This window comes from Palaemon carinicauda, chromosome 31, assembly GCF_036898095.1.
Source record: "Palaemon carinicauda isolate YSFRI2023 chromosome 31, ASM3689809v2, whole genome shotgun sequence".
NCBI classification, from domain to species: domain Eukaryota; kingdom Metazoa; phylum Arthropoda; class Malacostraca; order Decapoda; family Palaemonidae; genus Palaemon; species Palaemon carinicauda.
Window position 1 is genome coordinate 65,259,454 of NC_090755.1, and position 23,082 is coordinate 65,282,535.

Here is a 23,082-nt window from a genome sequence, read left to right on the forward strand (position 1 = left end):
GAGATCGTCCAGGAATTGGCCCCGAGTTGCTGCCACCTGTGCACGCAACTCTGCAGGCATCCCCCCACTGGTGGACACGCAGGGGGATTGCCAATCCTAGCGTTTGCGGCCTCAGCCGCTCCCTCTAGGATTCTTGCCTTCCCTGGAGGGCTTTCCACCCTTCCTGTCCTTGACGGGAAAGGGCTGCTGTTTGGACACCTTTGCCTTTGCTGCCGGAGCCGGTTTCGATGTTCTAGACTGACGAGGCTTTTGCTGTTGAGGTGCTGGAGGTTAGTAGGGTCTGGATGTAAGAGCCCTTTGAAGAAGAGAATCGTGATTCGACTTCCTCCACCTCTCAGCTGTCCGTTCCACATCCTTAGGCTCAAACAGGCTCTTTCCAAGGATGGAAGAGTGTCTGAGCTTGCAGACATCCACGGCTGGGACCTTCGCATGGAACCTCTCGGTCACCGCATCACGACGCTTCAAGATCGAGTTTGCCCACAAGTTCGAAACTTGGTGAACTAGAAACTCGATGGTGTGCGTGCCCGAGAGGAGAAAAGTCTCCATGGCCTTCCTGGTGCTCTCTTTGGACAAGTCCTCGGATCGCAACAGGATGGCCTGAGACCCCAGCCAGACATCCAGCCACGAAGTGGCCTGCATGGCACACTTGGCGACTTTCTCCTAGCTCAAGATCTCTGTAGCTGAGAGTGTCACCTGCCGGGTAGAGAGTTTCTCGAGAGAAATTCCCCTGGAGAGCTCTTCCACAGAATGGTGGAGAGGAAGAGCTAAACAAGACTCCCCTATGATCCTGAAGTACCTCCTTTGCTGTACGCGAGGAGGTGGGAGGAGTTTGTTGCCGGCAGGGGAACGGCTGGAGGCAGCGAGTTCGGAGAGCTGGCTCTCAACCTTATCTCTGGCGCTCTTAACCACTTGGGACCAGGGCAGAGCCGCACTGGCCTTCGGAGGTTTTTGAGTGCCGTAGACTTGGTCCAGAACCGTATCCTTGCCCTCGCGAGGGGCGGTCTCCGGGTCCTCGAACCTGTTGAGTTGCCTCATCAGACTCAGGACCTGCCAGAAGGCATGCTCCGACTCATGCAGCTCTCCTCCTTGTGGACTGGCAGCAGTCTCTCCTGTCCCCACCTGCTCTACCTGGGGGGACACGCGGACGTTCTCCTGGGGTCTTGCTGGCTCTAGTCGAATCCGGGCTGAAGACTTAGGGACGGTCTTTGAGTCCATGGGCTCCCTCCTAGGAGAGATGCAGGACTCCAGCAAAGAAGTCTGAGGGCCCCTCTCTGCTCCCACACGAGACGATTCTCCTACTCGAGGTGGGGTTCCTACCATTGGTGCCGTGGGAGAATGTTTCACCTTGCTGGACTCTCCTGAGGAAGGAAAGGCTTCGTCCACAGGGGAAGGAGAAAACGTCTGAGAGGGGGAAGGGGCCATCCTAATGGACTTCTAGCCAGTTTAACCCTAGGAGAAGTTACCACGAAGTCCACTCCTCTCCTCTTCAGCGGGGACGAGGCTGCCGTTGGTTTGAGGCCTAGATCAGCGAGGGCCGGCTTAACAACCTGGACGACCGCTTTGATCAGAGACCCGAACCAAGGCTGACGGCTGACAGACTCTGTGACAGCGACTTCCACTGGAGGGAAGGGGATCGGGTGATCCTTAGGAGTGGACACCACACGGCCTGCCTGAAAAGAAGTGTGTTGCCTAGACCTCTCTGAAGATTCTTCCTCCTCCTGCAAGAACGCTGCTCTGCGCTTACGGGGTGGAGATCGTGATGCCGATGATCTAGAAGTACGCGCCGCTCCAGAGGACTCGCAAGGTTGCCCGTGCTGCTAAACCCGGCGGGAATCGCGGTCGGGGTCGCGATGGTAAAATCGCGGGTTAGCGCACGGGCGAACGTTGGCGCAGGTGCGCGGGCGAGCACGCAGGCGAGTGAGCGCGTGGGCGCGCAGGTGAAGGTACGCATGGGTGCGCAGGTGAGGGTGCGCGCGATAGTAAGGGAGAGCGCTGGCGGCTGGGAGAACGACGGCTTACAGGGGAGCGATGGCGCGTAGGCCGAGAAGGCGATCGACTGCGCACAGGTGAGTTAGCGCATGGGCGCGTAGGAGACCTTCGGAGATCCGACGTGAGGGCGTGCAGGCGTATTGGAGAGCGCTTGCGTGCAGGCGAAGGATCGCGCAGGTGCGCGGGAAGCCACTGGCGCGTTGGGGATCACTGGCGCGTAGTGTCGTGGTCGGGAGCTATCGGTTGGGCCACAGGACCAGAAGGTGAAGTGGCGCGTAGAGGCGAACGCTCGCGAGCTTGCACCGGAGACTTCTCGTGGGCGTGCGGGCGCGCATAGACTCGACCAAGTCTAGATAAGGGCACAGGAGAGTTCGCGCAGGCAAAGGCGGGCAGGAGATCGATGGCGAGGGGGCAAAGGAACAGACTTCTTGCCTGCACCCAGTTCCGGAGATCGTGGGCGAACGGGCGAACGTTGGCGCGCATCAGGACCAGGACGCGCAGATGTGCGCTGGCGAGCAGGTGATCGTGGGCGCGCAAGGCGCGCAGCAGGAACAGGGCGCGCAGATGTGTGCTGGCGTGCAGGAGAGAGCTGGCGCACAGGAGAACCCTGACGAGTAGGAGAGCACTGGCGCGCAGGCAAGCAGGAGATCTACGGCGAGAAGATGTGGGGCGCGAAGAGTCTGAAGGGTCCAAAGCAGGAGAACGTGGGCGCGCAGGTAACACCTGGCGCTTAAGGGACTTACTCTCCGTGGGAGATAAGCCCTTGTGCCCCGAAGGGACCGGTGCCCGTTGGAAAACGGGGTGCGTAGGCGCCCACAGCACATCTGCGTCCGCAAACGGAGAAGAAAGGCTAGCAGGTCTGGCAGGCATGGGGGATCGCGAATGATCAGCTGAGAGGTCTAGCGATGCGGCTGCAACGGTCTGCTCACGTCGAGGAGGCTCCTCTGCGGGAGACGTCGAAGGCGAAGAACCGAAGAGGCGCCTAACTCCCTTGTAAGGAGAAGAAAGGCCTCTACAGCGAAAATGAGGGTTAGCCTTACGGCGAAGACGACCTCGAGGCACAGCAACACCATCGTCGGTCCTCCAAAGAGGAGTCTCCATCAGTGAACTCCCCCGGGGGGGAGAATCACCCGCAGGAGAGACCGTTGGACCCAGCTCCTCCCTCGAAGGATGTTCGGAGGGGGGAACTGAGCCTTCAGCAACATCCGCAACGACAGCAGGGGTTTGGCCCGACCCATTGGAAGCCTCTGCCACAACAACGTCGACATTAGACAGAGGATCAACCTCTGCTATTACCGGTGACTGTTTGACAGCTGCACCCAACTGGATCAGGTCAAACAGGGCTTCCCTGGAGGGCGAACCCTTAAACCCCAAGGAAGCCCAAAGCTGCAAAAGATCATTGTTAGAGACAGAGTCATCAAGATCAAAATCCTCCCCCGGAGGTGGAGGAGGAGGAGCTGCCTCGCTATGGGAGGCAACTCCCTCTCCCGAACCCCGAGGTTGGTCAACAACAGAAAGGCCTACGCTACCACTCAACGGCCCCTCGCGAGAGACCGATCGAGTGGGAGCTTCGGATTAGGTTCGGGCAACGGAAGAGGAGTCTTTGGAACCTTCCTTTTTCAAGGCAGCCCTTGAAGGAGAAAGGTCACGCTTAGACTTCTTACGTCGCCGGGAAAACCTCTCCCACTGAGAGGTAGACCACTCCCTGCACTCACTACAAGTTTTATTCCTATCACACCGTTGACCTCGGCAGTATGGTCATAAGGAGTGAGGGTCGGTCTTGACCGCCGACATGAACATTCCACAAGGGCGGTCGGGAAGTCCAGGGCACTTCCGCATAATGAGGCCAACTTCCAAGCACACAAGCTGTAAGGAAAAGCAAACAAATTAAGGCTGTCAAAAATGCGAGGGTGAGACAGACAGGTCTGATCATTACCCGAGCCAAAAGTGAAGTGAATCAGTTCACCGGTGTGTGAGGGGGCAGGGGTAGCTAGCTACCCCTCCCCTACCCCCTCGCTTACTAGTGAGAGGGTAGTTAACCCTCGTTAAAAATCTAATAGCTCGTCATTTCAGCTACGCCGAAAGTAATACTCCATGTAAATAGCATGGTTTGTATTTCAGTTACGGAACAAATTTAATTTAAAATACATTAATTGCAATAATGATGAGGACTAGGATTAATAATATCAAGATGCCAAATAAAACAAATTTATCTACTTATCTTTAGATTCTCCCCATAACTCTGAACTGACTCAAATAAATTATGTCACACTTGGAATTACAACTAACATCTGGTTAGCATATAGGCTCTTATAAGAGCCATATGGGATTTGGGCATCATATCATTGAAACATTATATATGTACCAAATTTTAAAGCTGAAAAATTTCAACAACCTTAAGGACAAAATAAATCTGACAAAGCTAACAAAGAGGTAAAAACTTACAATGGGAACCAATATCTCTTCAGTTTCTATAATTGGCTGATCTGTAACAGCTTTTATAACTAACTTCTGAGCTAAAGTCACATTGTCCTCCGAACCTCTGATTGTACATATCCGATATCCTTCCACTTCTGAAATAAAGACATAGATTGGTAACCATAACTGTAAAACAATAAATAATTACATTAACAACCTTAGATTGCTCCTAAAACAGCGGTAATTCAGTCAACTTTTACATTCATACAGTGAATAGGTAGCAAATCTTACTCTTCTTACTGAATAGTACTTCCAATTACTGTACTGCATAAAAATACATGAATGGTGTATGTAGTATTTTTATGTGTATATTTTAAGAAATTTCTTTCCAAACATTCATAAAACTAAAAAATTCAAAACAATGTAGGAGTGCAGGAGTATTTTCTTAAAAATCAATTACTGCATTAGAATTTTATAATGCATTAACTAGTTACATAACAATCCCATTCATTTGGCAAAGAGAGAAAGCATATGTCCTAGGAATTTTGAATTATTCTGCTATAGAAAAACTCAAAGAAAGGTTAATCTTTCTTTTTTTAAAGTAAATTGTGTTTTTCCTAGACATGCAAATGTGTAGGAGGGGGACTCCTCCCCTGTCACCTTCAGCTGCAGGAGCAAATGATAGGATGGTTAAAGACAGGACTATAAAATTTTAGGTTTGTATATCTTACTATTAAAAATGTCTTTGTTCTGATGACGATACAAACCTCCTATTAGGCTAACATTAGGTGGGAAGCAGTGTCTCTCAGAACTTGCAAGGTTGCCATTACATCTTCTACAAGGGAATATCAATGGCCTAGGTGTATCCATAAGTATGGGAAAGACAACTCCAGTAACATGGCAATTATTAGTTCAAAATTTTAACATCGCCCCGTTTGAGAGAATGGTGTTTGTGTATAAGCTTTCTCTAGAAATTCATCACCTGGTCATATGTAGAACAGAAAGAATACCATCCACACACTGGTGAACAATGTGCAACTCTGTTGCAACTCTTTGGATCAGCATGGATGCAACCTAGGCTGACTACATTCTGGAAGAAGTGCTAAAAGAAAAAGGGTAGAGACTAAAACCTGTTCATGACCTTTATGCAAGATGTTTTCCTGTCCAATAGGGCTCAAGTCATTACACAATGTTTTGTAGCCACCACAGAAGCACAATGGCATACATCTGTAAAAAAATGACCTGAGACTGGGATTTTCCACTAAAACAAATTTTATCGACTTGTGTACTAATGCTAACAAAACACATAAAAGCTCAGACCCAAAGAGTCTCATTCTACCCATATAGCACAGTGAGCTCACATGAGGCACAAGGTAAAATGTTCTGGGGAGAAAGAGTTCCGGGTATTTACTACAAATTCAAGAACTGAAGGAATAACTGTCATATCCCATACTATGGCAGAAGTCATGTCATACAGCTTGTTTATCCTTTTTGGAGTTGCTATGGATAGCATGAAGACAGTATTGAGGAAGAGGGATATGCTCATAGCCTCACCGAGGAACTCAAAAGGTGCATACATGAGACTCAAGATATACAGCCCATTCTGGCAGTCTGACCAAACATAATAGTTAAGACTGCTCAAAACTCCTCAAAAGCATGGAGAGTGCCCATAAAAATGAATGTCCATGTTCTTATATCAAAATACCTGATTCAGGTCTAAGTGCCAGCTCCTCACTGTGGAACAAGAAAAGAAATTACCGTGGCAAAGGTAGATGAGGATAGAAGGAACTTGTTGAACAATGACTCCAACTAATTCTCCCCTACTCCTAAGGCCCCTATTACTGAATATGACCCACTCCTCTTTATATGTATCTATAGGTTCACTTCCCCTCATATATTATTGCACAAGATCTGGCTATCTCTAACATCTTCAGCAAACCAGGAAGTCTCAACATTGCAAAGCCCATAAACCTAAACCAGCTCTGATCGAACAGTTGCTAACCTGAAGTGACCAGGCACCTATACCATTATGTTAGAATTACCGTGATCAACTTGCATGCACTTGGTTTACGCTTTCAAAATGTATAAACTCATTAGTATTTCATGTGGAACTCCATGGGTACTGGATTTCCCAATGAAAATAATGATTAACAATATCAAGCACTGTATAGTGTCAGTATCAACTCCAATTAACAGGACAACACCAATGCTAATTCCTGAACCCTTACACATAGGAAGGCATTCCAACACTTATTATCTGACCAATAGATGATTGTAAAATTAAGACAATACTGTAAAGTACATACTATTAAATTTATTTCCTAGAGATTCACAACATTTAAGAACTAACCTTCATCAGAAAAATAAATTTTTGTGTTGGTTCGTTCTTGAATGAGCTTTATGTTGGATCCTTGCCTTCCGATGACAAGCCCAACAGCATCGCTAGGTACTTGGAATTCTGCACTTGTCCACTGAGTTGCCCGACCCTTAAGAATATCGCCTTCTTCATCATCCTGAAATGAAAACAACCATAAAATGTAAATTTCATCTTTAAACAAAATATTGTCAAGTAGTACAAAAGATAAAATACAAAACCTTTTATGTGAAAATATTTAATAAGAACATAATAGTATTATTACATTACAACTAGCAAAGTTAAAAAAGAAAAAAAATATAATATCAAGTAATGGTAGTCATACCTCCAGTAGAATTACTTTAGACTTAAATTTTTTTTATTTTTCCTAGCTATATGAACCAGTCCTTTAAAATAGGGAATACACTTTCTGTGGGAGCTGGGACGGACGTTGAATTAGTTGAATAAGGTAGTTAACAACAGGTGGTGAGACTTCTCGCCCCTCTGCCTATAGAAACCATGTCCCTTTTGATCTTTCGCTCAGGAACAAGAGGGTTGGTTGAGGTAGGAAGTTTAGCTTTAAAGGCCTCAGGTTTGAAGTTAGGAAAAACAGAATTACTTTAAAAATTTACTTGCTCTTACACGTATGCAAACCTTTTGTCCTTTAAAATAAGGAGACTTACTAATTGGCGGGTCAGGAGTCCTACTAGAGCCGAACTGGTTTTCTTTTCATCCCTGGAAGTGCCAATCTGACTAGTCACATATGGGAGTGAAGGAAATGATTCCAGCAACATTCTATCTGCCTATCATAGGGATGAGTAGACTGATAGGGCCTAGCCTGTCCAATTGGACATGATCAACTTAGGAATCCCTTCATATGAAGGGAACATCAATCTGGAATATGCCTTACTTATGATGATCAATGGGTTGGTATGAATCCAACCATTTTCATTTTCGTTAGAAAGGATAGGGGAGATTCTTCTTTAGATTTTAAGGAATGTAGCTGATCCAGCAATTACTTTTCGACCGATTCATCCGTGCTGACGAAATGTGAGGGCACTCTAGGCCGAGCTGTTGCTACAGTATTATCTTGAGGTAGCATCACAAACACCTTACTGGGAATAGTAAAAAATGTTTCAAGGAGAATTTCAGTTTAGAGTTACTGCCAGTGATGAAATTGCAAGGTTATTTTTACAAGAGAGAAGGGTCTCTTACAAGATCAGGATTCAAATGATGGTCCCATAAGCCTAACAAACAAAATATCTCATTGACATAATAGAATGTTTTTGGAGATGCAAACGACAAGAGCGCCAGGCAACTAAAGCTACACGAACTGAGAACATGATTTTCACACACAGTATACAGATTTGAATGGCAAATTGAATAGTTGCCTGCCATTGTGCAAAATTATGTAATTATTGTACCAGTGGACCCTTGGCATGAAAGTGGATATAGTGGAAACTATTACAGGAAGATCTCCCATGACAATAGAGGATTGGTCTAATTAATGCCGTGAAGTGTGCTCAGCAAAGGTTTCGGTTAATAAAGGAGTCAAAGGAAGGACACTGAATCTTCACCAATATAAATAGACGAGACTCACTTCACTTTGTTAAACATAAAAGTGTCAAAAAAAGAATATGAAGAAATTTTTTAGAATAATTGCAATCATGGGCCATGGGGGGCTTGAGTTGATTCCAAGGACGAGATATGACGTACTTATGTCGAGAAGCGAAAAGCTGAATCTCTAGTTCCGATCATACGAAGGGAGGTGGTATTAAATTGCGTACTAATTATATCTACAAATATACTCTTACTGAGGTAGGGCACATTCAAGCTGGGTAGGCCACATACTATACCAAAATAAAAAAGGTAGGCCTCACGCGATAACGGCACCGATTTGGCCTGGGGTACCCATCAGTTTAATGGTTCAAGTGAATGCGAGTTTCCAATTTATACACAATAGTTTCTGTCAACCAAGTGATCTTTTAGATAATCGAAAGCTTGATCTTTAATACTGTACTAATGGGCAGTATATCATTTAGTAGTAGTTCATGCACAACTGTACCACTAAGATCACGTAATAATAAGCTACCACACTTATTCTCATTCCAGCTAATCATTTACAACAGAGCATATAGCTGTATCCATAGAATAAAATTTTCTGAATACCGACTGGTAATCTGGCAATCCTTCGATTCTTTGTAAGTGACTAAATAGCTGTTCAAGAAGGACTTATCCTAATTGATTTGTATGAACTTAATTCATGATACACGTAATCTAGAGCACTTTTCAGAACCACTTTCTAATACTTAGGTTGCTTACATTCATCGATACTATCATTTACTATTCTTGTAATTATGTCCCCAAGACTAAATCAAATCTTTTATAGCAATTATTCTGGATATTGGCATCGGAACAACCACAAAATCTATTTTCTTTGCCCCTTTAATAATCCTGATGACTTCATGTTTTATTATATTACTAAATCTTGTTACAGTAATATTATCTGCGTATCTGGTACAACACTAACCTGATATGGGATATCAGTAAAAGATCCAATTATATTTCATAATGTTTTCAAAGAATTCTAGAAATTTAAATAGCCAGTTCTTGGTTACTATACCCATCTGCTAGCCTTTTTTCATATACATTTCCCATTACAACATTTAGGAGATGATATAACTTATTCATGTTTGTTACTGCTAAGTGTATCTTTCTTTTAGTATTGAGTTATGTTATTTTTATTAGTAAAATAAATTTTTGAATATACTTACCCGATAATCATGTAGCTGTCAACTCCGTTGCCCGACAGAATTCTATGGAGGGATACGCCAGCTATCACAATACTAGAAGGGGGTGTACTTACCAGCGCCACCTGTGGCCAGGTACTCAAGTACTTCTTGTTGACACCTCCTCAATTATTCCTCGGTCCACTGGTTCTCTATGGGGAGGAAGGGAGGGTCGATTAAATCATGATTATCGGGTAAGTATATTCAAAAATTTATTTTACTAATAAAAATAACATTTTTCAATATTAAACTTACCCGATAATCATGTAGCTGATTCACACCCAGGGGGGTGGGTGAAAAACCAGTGTACAAGACTAAAGGATAGCTAAGTATCCCGTATTTCATATAATCAGTTATCCACAATAACAATGAAATAATAAGTACCTGGTAAGGAAGTCGACTTGAACCGTTACTCTGCCTTTAATAAGATCGTCTTCCTTACTGAGCGCAGCGTTCCTCTTGGGAGGCTGAATCAACTCAAAGGTGCTAAAGTATACAGGGCTGCAACCCATATTAAAGGACCTCATCACAACCTTTAACCTCGGCGCTTCTCAAGAAAGAATTGACCACCCACCAAATCAACAAGGATGTGGAAGGCTTCTTAGCCGACCGTACAACCCATAAAAAGTATTCAAGAGAAAGGTTAAAAGGTTATGGGATTATGGGAATGTAGTGGCTGAGCCCTCGCCTACTACTGCATTCGTTGCTACGAATGGTCCCAGGGTGTAGCAGTACTCGTAAAGAGACTGGACATCTTTGAGATAGAATGATGCGAACACTGACTTGCTTCTCCAATAGGTTGCATCCATAACACTCTGCAGAGAATGGTTCTGTTTGAAGGCCACTGAAGTAGCCACAGCTCCCACTTCATGTGTCCTTACCTTCAGCAAAGCAAGGTCTTCTTCCTTCAGATGAGAATGTGTTTCTCTAATCAGAAGCCTGAATAGTAAGAAACTGAGTTCTTAGAACTTGGAAAAGAAGGTTTCTTGATAGCACACTATAAGGCTTCTGATTGTCCTTGTAAAGGTTAAGACCTTTTTAGATAGTACCTAAGAGCTCTAACTGGGCAAAGTACTCTCTTCAGATCATTCCCCACCAAGTTGGACAGGCTTGGGATCTCGAACGACTTAGGCCAAGGACGTGAAGGAAGCTCGTTTAGCAAAAACCGAGCTGCAAGGAACATGTAGCCGTTTCAGATGTGAAAACAATGATCCTGCTGAAGGCGTGGATCTCACTTACTCTTTTAGCTGTTGTCAAGCACACGAGGAAAAGAGTTTTTAATGTGAGGTCCTAAAAAGAGGCTGATTGGAGAGGTTCAAATCTTGATGACATAAGGAACCTTAGGACCACGTCTAGATTCCAGCCTGGAGTGGACAACCGACGTTCCTTTGAGGTCTCAAAAGACCTAGGGAGGTCCTGTAGATCTTTGTTGGTGGAAAGATCCAAGCCTCTGTGGCGGAAAACCGCTGCCAACATACTTCTGTAACCCTTGATCGTAGGAGCTGAAAAGGATCTTACTTTCCTTAGATATAACAGGAAGTCAGCAATCTGGGTTACAGTGGTACTGGTTGAGGAAACTGCATTGGTCTTGTACCAGCTACGGAAGACTTCCCCTTGAGACTGATAGATTCTGAGAGTGGATGTTCTCCTTGCTTTGGCAATCGCTCTGGCTGCCTCCTTCGAAAAGCCCCTAGCTCTTGAGAGTCTTTCGAAAGTCTGAAGGCAGTCAGACGAAGAGCGTGGAGGATTGGGTGTACCTTCTTTACGTGAGGTAGACTTAGAAGGTTCACTCCTAGAGGAAGAGTCCTGGGAATGTCGACCAGCCATTGCAGTACCTCTAAGAACCATTCTCTCGCGGACCAGAGCGGAGCCAACCAACGTCAGCCGTGTCCCTTTGTGAGAGGAGAACTTCTGAAGTACCCTGTTGACAATCTTGAACGGCGGGAATGCATACAGGTCGAGATGGAACCAATCCAGCAGAAAAGCATCCACGTGAACTGCTGCTGGGTCTGGAATCGGAGAACAATACAACAGGAGTCTCTAGGTTATCGAGGTAGTGAACAGATCTATGGTTGGCTGACCCCACAGGGCCCAAAGTCTGTTGCAAACATTCTTGAGAAGGGTCCACTCTGTGGGGATGACCTGACCCTTCCGTCTGAGGTGATCTGCCATGACATTCATACCGCCCTGAATGAACCTCGTTACCAGTTAGCTTTCGATCTTTAGACCAGATGAGTAGGTCCCTTGCGATCTAGAACAACTTCCACGAAAGAGTCCCTCCCTGCTTGAAGATGTAAGCCAGGGCTGTGGTGTTGTCAGAGTCCACCTCCACCACTTTGTTAAGCTGGAGGGACTTGAAGTTTATCAAGGCCAGAATAACCGCCAACAACTCCTTGCAATTGATGTGAAGTGTCCTTTGCTCCTGATTCCATGTTCCCGAGCATTCTTGTCCGTCCAAAGTCGCACCCCAGCCCGTGTCTGATGCGTCCGAGAGGAGACGGCGGTCGTGTTTCTGAACAGCCAAAGGTAGACTTCCTTGAGAAGAAAGCTGTTCTTACACCACGCGAGAGAAGACCTCCTCTCTTCGGAAACAGGAACTGAGACCGTCTCTAGCGTCATGTCCTTTATCCAGTGAGCAGCTAGATGATACTGAAGGGGGGGGAGGTGGAGTCTCCCTAACACGATGAACAGGGCCAGCGATGAAAGTGTCCCTGTTAGACTCATCCACTACCTGACTGAGCATCGGTTCCTTCTCAGCATGCTCTGGATGCATTCTAGGGCTTGGAAGATCCTTGGGGCCGACGGAAAAGTCCGAAAAGCTCGACTCTGAAGATCCATACCCAAGGAGACAATGGTCTGGGATGGAACGAGCTGAGACTCCTCAAAATTGACCAGGAGGCCCAGTTCCTTGGTCAGATCCATAGTCCATTTGAAAATCTCCAGACAGCGACGACTTGTGGGAGCTCTTAAAAGCCAGTCGTCTGACGGAGCCGGACACAAGATCATGGTACTGCTGCACAGTCTGTGAACTGTCAATCATGGGCAAGCGAGGAAGTACAGTGACAACCCGAATCTGTCTAGACTGTCTGGGTCGTACAGACAACTCCTTATCGGGTTGCTGAGGTTGCCGCACTGCGTCACAACAAGTCACTTCTGTTGGTTGTTGAACGTCTTCCCCGTGACACATTGACTCCGTAAACAAAAAATCCTCTAACAAGGACTAAGCTTGGACTGCATGTCTTGCAACACAGCTCCAGGTCTATGGGAGCAGGTGTGGTAACAGACGGGATTAGCGACTGAAGTGGAACCATTACCTTCCCTGGAAGCATGTTATGCTTAAATAAAAGTCCATAAGAGGCTATGCAGCTAAAGGCTCCCTCCAAATGACAGAGTCCTCAAGGGAATATCAGAAGGAGGGAGAAAAGAACTTTCTCATCTACAGGGACCATATCCTAGAAAAGCTAAGTTCTCTCAGTGAGGGTTCACTGGTGCAAAAGCAGCAGACTAGAAGGCAACGTTATGAAACTGCTTGACAGTCTAGTGAGTTGGCAACAACCAAAGATGTGTGACTGAGAAGCATGCGGTAAGGTATGCAGAGCATGTTGTATGCAGAGTATGCTGTATGCAGAGCATGCTGTATGTAGAGCATGTTGTATGCAGAGCATGCTGAATGCAGAGCATGCTGTATGCAGAGCATGTTGTATGCAGAGCATGCTGAATGCAGAGCATGCTGTATGCAGAGCATGTTGTATGCAGAGCATGCTGTATGCAGAGCATGCTGTATGTAGAGCATGTTGTATGCAGAGCATGCTGAATGCAGAGCATGTTGTATGCAGAGCATGCTGAATGCAGAGCATGCTGTATGCAGAGCATGTAGTATGCAGAGCATGCTGTAAGCAGAGCATGCTGTATGTAGAGCATGCTGTGAGGTAAGCAGAGCGTGTGCATGGCGTTTAACATTTCTCAGAAATTCCATGACCAGTGCTAGAGTGCTTTATGCATGCTTGCATGGGGTTTAAATATCAACATAATATTTACCTTACATTCATAACTCATGATTCATATTTTTTGCCATATTCTGCGATATTGTTAAAAATATATTGCAAGGAATACAAATATATTTTTATAAGTAATACAAATAACCTCCATTATCATAAGGTTTGAAAATGGAGGTAAGGTATGCTGAACAGCAGAGTCAGAACGAGCTGGAACAACAATAGTTGTGGTTTCCTCTTCAAGACTCTGTTGAGGGAACACCTGAGGCTCAGTCTGCAAAGGCTGATCAAAGGAAGTAGCAGAAGGTAGGCGCATGGGTGGAGGAGGCTGACTCCTGGCATGAGTGGCTGAACCCAAGGGTTGCGCTTGCTGAGCGGTTGGCGGAAGCGGAGTAGCAAGTTCCTGTTCCTGTGGTGTGAGCGGAGCGCGATGAGGTAGAGGCTGCGCAGAACAAGGTAAATGTCTCGCAAGCTGAGGCTCCTGAGGCGCAAGGCTAAGGTGTAGTGGTGCTTGCCTTGTGGAGGGTTGAGCTCGCTGCAGCGAGAGCTAAGGAGACTGACTCAAGGACGGGAGAGGTTGTTGTACCTCAACCGAGTGTTGCATCACTGGTGGAGCAGCAAGTGGAGGCGGAGGAAGAGAGGTATAATCCTCCTGATCCCATTGTAAAGGTTGCCTTAAAGAAGGCGGAGGCTGAACCCCACTGGGAACAGCAAACTCAGAACGTGGCTCAACATCGTACGCCTGGCAGGTGGTACTGCGATCAGGCGGAGCGAGCGCAGGCGGAGGGAGTGTAGGCGGAGGCGGAGGCGCAACACTCTCAGCCCGACACTCACGCATCAAGACCGAAAGTTGTGACTGCATGGACTGCAGTAGAGTCAACTTGGGGTCGGCAGACACTAAGGTCTGCTGAGGTAAAGCCTTAACAGCAGAGATCTGTTGCGGCAGAACCTTACTCCTCTTAGGCGGAGTGCATTCAACTGATGACTGAGGAGAGTCAGAGCTAACCCAATGACTGCATCCGGGTTGTTGAACTCTAACTTCGTACGTCTGGCATAGGTCTGGACTTTACGTTTAAGAGGTCTTGAGACCTGAGACCAGCGTTTTCTCCCCTAAATTTCTTCTGCAGACGAGCAAAATAAGGGCTCAATCGTCTGCGGGTGGGAGTGACGGTCTCGGTAAGACACGCCCACAACCACCGAGGATACTTCTGTGCGCCGATCAAGGCCTGCTGAACCCTTATGCCCTTCGACATTGCTTCTCCCCTGGGCTTGGGAGCTTGCAAGAGGTCCCGGACTGGGAGGACGACTGGCGCGCACAGAAGTACCCTCACGCACAACACTGACACACTTTGCGCTAATCACTTATCACTTTGATTTTCTGTTTGCACTTATTTCACTGAACTCGAAACTTTAAGTGGTTTGTACCTGAAACACGCAATTCTATCCTTTCTCAAAAGTTAGTAATTGCGAAAACAGAATTACAATGTAACAGAAAAATCTAATGAAAGATAAATAATTCAGTGGCTGGAAAGAGACTAAACACTAGATCACTCTAGAAACGTTTACTTTCTTCCCCTAAAGAGACTAGGGAGAAGAGCAAAAACGATAACAACGTTACTCGTACGCCTGGCAGGCTTGAATGAAACGTTTATCCTCCTCTTTCCCCCTCCGTCTCTATCTCTCTCTCTCTCTCTCTCTCTCTCTCTCTCTTGACTTAGAACCTGAGAGAAGAGCCCAATCATATATATCGTTAAAACATATTATTGTTAAAGGAAAAAACTGAAATATTTCCCAAAATGAAAAGTTCCTTTATTAGGATCAAAACCATTAAGTTAAGAAAGAATGAACAAAACGCTAGACACGGTTACTCTTACTGCAACGTGAAACCGTGAAAATTCTTTCTCTATCGTAACGATAGAGTGCAAGTTGAACGTGCTGAATGTCAACAACTGCAGAGACAAAACAAAACGTTAGTTCAACTTTGAAAACAGTACTAGACTATCAAAGAAATTCTTTCAAAGACATAAAAATAGCATAATATGTTAACAGGTAAAACCGAAATGACGGGCTCAATGTTAATTAACTTCGGTACCAAGAAAAGACCGCCTACTATTAGGAAGGTCGAATATAAACAAATATAAAAAATAATTTTAATAAGTTTATAATAAAAGGAAGTTAATCGAAGAGGCCTATAAGAGGCGGAGAGATATAAAATAAATCTATAACTTTTGTTAAGCAAAATTAAGAAAGAGAGTCTATACTCTCTTAGACACCAACACTTCCGTCTAAGGGAAGGGTCGGCCATTGAAAGGTGAAAGAGAGTTCATACTCTCTTCGTCACCATAATTAATCAAATTAATTCCAAAAGCTAACTAAGCTAATATAGAAGTTTCCAGTAAAGCGACAGCCGAAATCAAAGAGAAATACTTCACCAAAGTCGTGAAAATACTCCAAGAACATAAGCGTATCCCAGAACGTCTTGCCGGAAGCACGACAGAGGAATAATTGAGGAGGTGTCAACAAGAAGTACTTGAGTACCTGGCCACAGGTGGCGCTGGTAAGTACACCCCCTTCTAGTATTGTGATAGCTGGCGTATCCCTCCATAGAATTTTGTCGGGCAACGGAGTTGACAGCTACATGATTATCGGGTAAGTTTAATATTGAAAATTTTCTCCTTAATAGGAAAGCATACTGACAATCTACTACAGACACAAGCGATAATACACGAAAACAGGATAATATTGTCAGTAAAGCTGATGGGATTCCATTGCCATTTCCAATGTCCTAATTAATATTTCACTATAAAATTCCCAAATTAAGATGGACAGATAAGGTGAGGCACTTAGCATAATAACACAAAATCTAGGGTAGGCCATCTCCGACAACAAATTACCACATCAGACTACAAGAGACTTATGTTTAATAAGTCTCATAGCCAAATTTTGGAGCCTTTTTATGAAGATGGACAGGAATGTGTGAATAGAACACCATCTAACCTAAATTTCACGGTTGCATCACAGTTACGGACGCAAAATCTTTCCTACTAAATGACAGCTTTATCTTGTAAAAAAAAAATGCCCGTTTTCAAAATATTGTCCTGTACCTATTATTTTATCAACATCCCTACCTTACATAACCTACTAAATTCAACCCTGTCATATTCTTATGGATAGAGTTGAAAATATTGGAGTTATGCAGAATGGCCGTCATCATACATACACCACTAGAAGCCCTTGTATATCAGCGGCTCCAGCGTAGGTAAAAAAATGGACACTGATAAATCTTAACTTCCCAACCTAACCTATCTTAAAAGCCGTGTTCTTACCTACATACCTAACAGGAGGGTTAACGCCCACCTACAACCAACCCCTTACACTACCGTACTCCTAGTCGGCGGTCATCATGCATACAGGTGGCTGCTATCATTCATAAACCCGCAACACTAAACACCTATACAGTATATGTAAAACTGTGGGATAATTAAAAAAAAAACTTCTACGATAGGCTAAATAGCCTATAGTAGAATAGTACCGGTAGATATAATGTATTTTTTCTAAACTGTCAAATCAAACAAGTCTACGGTAGGACAGGCCTAACTGTGTCGGATTTTTTACTATCAATGGAAAGCCTAATAAGAAAAACAATCTGATAATTTGACAAAATTAGTTTTATTACTCTACGCTATGGCAGACCATTAAGATCAAGGCTACAACTAGGTTAGTAGTATCACCAGGTCAAAAACAAACTCTGCAGAAACCATTTCATTATTTAGAATAAATGAGCTTTGTCATCAATCATTTGGTTACTTACCTTCTTAGTAAGGAAGTAGTATAAGGCTCCTGCGACTCCTGATAGTATGAGAGCTCCACTTAAAGGTAAAATAACAGTTTTGAGACGATTGATATCCATCACCGTGGAAAGGTTAGAAATTCGTCTGCTTCCCCCAACGGCCTAGTGACTTCTTCTTCTTCGTAATTCTAACACTTTTTTTGTGTGTGGGTTTTATTCTATAATCTTATAGAACACAAATTTGTGTCATGTGAATACTAATGAATGTCAATGAAAATCATTAATGAAATTGCTCTCCTTTTATATAATTTTTTTCATAATGAAATTCATAAAACCATCATAATTGAGTTATATTTTTCTTTTCGTTTTTAACCGTTTTAACGAGTAATAGAACATTAAATCAGAAAGGTAAATGGTCTCACAGCCTATTAATGTGAATTTTGAAACTTCTTTTATATAAATTCTTCAATGATTACTTCACTTCTTAATTTGCCAGCGGAAGAAACTTAGTATGTTCTGAATGAAACTGAGCGTAGCAGGTGTCAGTGAGATAACAGCATGACGTCATAATCCCATTTAACGACAGGGGTTTCATGCTTCTATTTTTAATTTTGTAAATAGTCCTGCCATCACATGATGTAAGTTTTGAATAAGGGAGGGCATTGTTAGTGGGCGACACTGTGGAAACCGTTTAGCTCCAAAGGGAAGGAAGTCTAAACTTACATAACTAACTCTAAAATGAGACAATAAAACACAATATTCTCTTCCAGAGACAGCTGTTAACACTGTAAAACCAATAGAATTTTTATTAAATGGCACTGAAAGTCACAATGGTCGTTTGTACCTCACATGATAATGAAACATATTAGTATCATACTATTCTAAGATTGGTAGTTCTACAGTTTGAATATGAATATTGAAAAAAAAAAAGAAAAAAACGGTGAGGGATAAGCATTGTTTTTTTTTTTTCAATGATGTAATATTACAATTTCAATTATGAATTGGTTACTTGATGTCCAAAATACTGTTTTTCTACTTATTCGATTCAACTCCAAAATGCAATGATAATGCTAAGATGATACTAGGTATAACAGTAATGCAGCTGTTTTAAATCTCTGGTTAAGCTAGGGGGCTTAGTGGGTAGCCTACTGGGCTAGCAAGTCATCCCACACAGTAGGATAGTCAAGGCAAGAAATAACTCGGATGCTTGGGACTTCAAAATTATCAATACCTTTGGAAACCAAATGATTCATTGTGTTAAATATTAAAACTGAACTTGAAGTCTAGAAATATAACACGAGGTTGGGCTCAAGATAAATAAAAGAAAGACAGAGATGATGAGAACGGAATATGCAATGGAAGATGAATTATCATTGGAAGAAGAAAGGATTAATGATGTGGAATCATTTACATATTTAGGGACTATGATCACCAATACAGGATCTTTAGAATTTCAGTTTAATGACAGATGGAAAAGGAAAATCAGACAATGGCTAGGTTAAGTAAAATTTGGAAATCAAATCGCCTGAAGTTGAATATGAAAATCAGGCTATATATCAATTTAAGGAAATCGGTGTTACTGTATGGATATGAGTCGTGGTATAACAATGAAACAATATCCGACAGATTCTGTATATTTGAAAACAAAGCCCTCGGAAGAATATTATTTACAGTTAAATGGCAGGACATGATTAGAAATGAAACTATAAGAGAGATTACTTAAGTACCATATGTGGATGAGATCATGGTGAGGGGTAGATGGACATGGTTTGGTCATCATGCTCTTCGAATTCCCCAAAAGAAATTAGTTTACCAAACGTTTATCTGGGCTCTACAAGACACTAGAAGAGTTGGAAGACACAGGCCTACATGGCTGAGGACAATGAAGCGTGAAGTAGGAGATGATGAATGGAGAAGTATTGATTTATAGGCTCAAGATAGAGACAACTGGCGAAATCTAACCGAGGTCCTTTGCGTCAATAGGATGGGGGAGATGATGACGATAAGATACACTTTTATATGGTTTATGTAGTTTTCATCAGATGTCATATTTAATCGTTCAATTATAAATATCTTCACTTCTTGGCGTACCATTGCAGATTTCTGTAATATATATTTCATGCAAGATCATAATCTTTTAACCCAAATACAGATGTCTTTTGATATGGTTATGTTAGTGAAACTTACCACAAACCCTAGGAATCAAGCATGATCGGCAATGGGCTGCCCAGGAAGTCTGGGACGATAAAAGCTCATAGATATCTTTTACAAATGTTAAAAAAATTGGAAAGTGCTGAGTTTTCAATGGTAAAACTCAACCACAGCTCTCTTGAATATGGTTGGTAATTTAATCCCATATTAGAAAAAAAATATGCATTGTTTTACACATGAAATAATGTTTTTCTTAGTGTTGAAACAATCAAACTAAGTCTGACAGCAGTGTTTTCAGGTTAACGATCTTTTTTTATATTATATTCGGTCCCGCCCCGTTCGTTCGTTGACTTGGTTTTGAATAATAATCAACAAACATTTAAACTTTAATAAATTAATTTGAAACAAAAAGACATATCAATCATGTACAATAATTGATAATGAAAGAAATTACCACTCACAAAAAAAAAATCTTGCAGTCGCAATAACTCTTATTATTTTAATCGACTTGTGATGAGTTATTATTATTATTATTATTATTATTATTATTATTATTATTATTATTATTATTATTATTATTATTATTATTATTATTACTTGCTAAGCTGGAATCCTAGTTGGAAAAGCAGGACGCTATAAGCCCAAGGGCCCCAACAGGGAAATAGTGAGGAAAGGAAATAAGGAAAAATAAAATTTCTTAAGAACAATAACAACATTATCATAAATATTTCCTCTATGAACTATAAAATCTTTAACAAAACAAGAGGAAGAGAAATTAGATAGAATAGTGTGCCCGAGTGTACCCTCAAGCAAGAGAACTCTAACCCAAGAGACAGTGGAAGGCCATGGTACAGAGGCTATGGTACTACCCAAGACTGGACAATGGTTTGATTTTGGAGTGTCCTTCTCCTAGAAGAGCTGCTTACTGTAGCTAAAGAGTGTCTTCTACCCTTACCAAGAGGAAAGTAGCCACTGAAGAATTACAGTGCGTTAGTTAGCCCTTGGGTGAAGAAGAATTGTTTAGTAATCTCAGTGTTGTCAGGTGTATGAGGACAGAGGAGAATCTAAAAAGACTAGCCCAGACTATTCGGTGTATGTGTAGGCAAAAGGAAATTGAACCGTAACCAGGCAGAAGGGTCCACTGTAGTACTGTCTGGCCAGCCAAAGGACTAGTAGCGGTAGTATCTCAACTGGTGGCTGGTGCCCTGGTAAACCTACTACCCACCTATCTTAGTTACCGTTCCAAGTTCCATTAAGTAGTTATGCCGTGAGGTTGTTGGCCTCACACTCCGCCACGCAATATGTTTGACGGGAGTTTGAGCCCCGTTTAAGCCCCATGGTTTCTAGTATTGCCTGGAACCTCCCCATCCTTGTGGGCTAGGGTGGGGATTTTGCGGGAGCCCATATACTATAGGCCTGCCTGCTGAGTCATCAACAGCACTGCCTGGCCCTCCTTGGTCCTATCTTGGGTGAAGAGGGAGATTGGGCATGATCATACTGTATGTACATGTGGTTGGTCTCCAGGACATTGTCCTATCCCTTGCCCCTGTCACTCGTGGGCGACGTAAACTAACATAGGCCTACAGCTGTATAAGCGTGGATGTTGTTTCTATATTATTATTATTATTATTATTATTATTATTATTATTATTATTATTATTATTATTATTATTATTATTATTATTAAATGCTACAATCCTAAGCTAGGGCCCCAACAGGGAAAGCAGCTTGTCAGTGCAGAAGAAAGTAGAGAAATAACGAATAAATGATAAACGAAAAATGAAAAGTGTAAAACACATGAAGTTGTATATAAACTATGATTCGAAACTTATTTTAATTTGTTTAACAGAAAGGCACTTGAAACAAGTATGAACTTCTGAAGTTCCAATGATTCAACTACTAGATTATGATAATCATTCCACAATTTGGGCACAGATGGAATAAAACTTCTAAAATACTGTGTAGTATTGGGCGTTATTATAATGGAGAAGTTAAGACTGTTAAAATTAAATGCATACGTACAGGATGGTACTGTGTGTAGAGATCTGAATGTAAAGCAAAGAATTATGAACAGTATCATAAAAAAAACCTAACTGAACGATAGTTCCAGATATTAATGTTCAGATAAAGAATAAAAAATAACAGATAGCAAGTTTTTATCCAACAAATGTAGATGAAAATCAGCAGCTTAAGACCCGACAGGAAAAAAAGTATTTAAAACATTGGTAGAATGAAAGAATTAAAAAAATTTCTCGGGATAAATTGATAATAAAGAATGTCAAAAGACTTACTAAATAAGCCAATTTTTGTGCAACTGAAGAAGAAACACACTGAATGCGTTTCTCATAAGCAAATATACAATAAATAATAACGCCTAGAATTTTCGATTAGTTGTAAACAGTGAAAGAGACACTATCAGTGGAAAGATCTGGATTTTTGAGGGGCCACTGTTTTTAACCTACTGACAATACTTAGATTTTGTTAGTATTCAACTTCATCCTCTTTAGCTATGGTAAGCAGCTCTTCTAAGAGAAGGACACTCTAAAATGGGCTTCCGCTGTCTTGGGTTAGAGTTCTCTTGCTTGAGGGTACATTCGGATACACAATTCTATCTTTTTTTTTTTTTTTTTTTTTTTTTTTTTTTTTTAAATGGAGTGTTGGGCAGGCTTAATAGAAGGGCCATGGGTGCCTGGTTGTTTATCAAGAGGTTGTCTTTTCCTTATATGATTTATTTTTCTTCTCAAAACCATCCTTACAGTCCTCTCTTCAGTTGAAGTGGCTATCCTGGAGGGTATTTAGCCTTGCATGGTGTATCGGCTCCTCCGTGTTGACTAGTTTTTCCGACTTTTTACTATAGTCTATGGGTTTGATCAATCACTTTATTTATAATTCTGTACATATTGTTTTTGTTATAATTCTTGTTGATCTACTTTTTAAGTACGATTGTCTCTTTATTATTACTATTAATTCTTATGCTGTTTACAGACATTGAGCGAAATCCTGGACCAGTACGTCCTAGATTTACTCAATGTCGTCTTCTGTATTGCAATATTCGTGGTCTTTATGCAAATATTCAAGACCTTACAGTTGCATCCAGACAGTATGATATTCTTTTGTGCTCAGAAACTTTGGTTTCTAATATGAGGCACTTATCTGAGCTCCTTATAACTGGTTTTAAGAAGCCAATAATGTTGAAACGCGATGCCATGCCTAGGGAAAGGGGAATGGCGGTATATATTAGGTCTGAGTACCCTGCTTCTCATAAGTCCTGCTATAAATGTGGATGTCACGAGATTCAGGTAATAAAAGTTTGTGGCAGGCATAAAAACTTTTATTCGTGTTCGATCATCTATCTTCGATTGTATTCTTACCATGATGGCTATGATACAAGAAGAGGATAGAAAGGCTTCTTTTGTCTTTGTTGGTGATTTTAATGCTAACCATGGGGAGTGGTTAAGTTCTATCTCTCTTTTGTGCTTGAATTGGTCCCATTTATATAATAGTGTTGATCCTATTGTCCCTTTGAATGAGAATCTAGTCAACATAATTGATAGGCGTATCCCTTCTCGTGTGCTAAGGTACTGAGTGAAGGACAAA

The 23,082-nt window shown here is 42.5% G+C and overlaps 2 protein-coding genes across 2 annotated transcripts in view; both read right to left on the reverse strand.

Annotated features, from left to right (window-relative positions):
• The window catches only part of LOC137624480 (tudor and KH domain-containing protein homolog), an 82,017-nt gene extending 64,492 nt beyond the window's left edge, over positions 1-17,525 (reverse strand). The window contains exons 1-3 of the mRNA XM_068355256.1: positions 17,356-17,525; positions 6,758-6,920; positions 4,435-4,562 (exon numbers count right to left, since the gene is read on the reverse strand). Of these exons, the coding sequence (XP_068211357.1) occupies positions 4,435-4,562; positions 6,758-6,920; positions 17,356-17,454 (390 nt within the window). The 5' untranslated portion in view covers positions 17,455-17,525. The remainder of the gene's footprint in view (positions 1-4,434; positions 4,563-6,757; positions 6,921-17,355) is intronic.
• The window catches only part of LOC137624778 (serine/threonine-protein phosphatase 2B catalytic subunit 3-like), a 568,901-nt gene that overhangs the window by 540,438 nt on the left and 5,381 nt on the right, over positions 1-23,082 (reverse strand). The gene's annotated exons all lie outside the window — the stretch shown is intronic.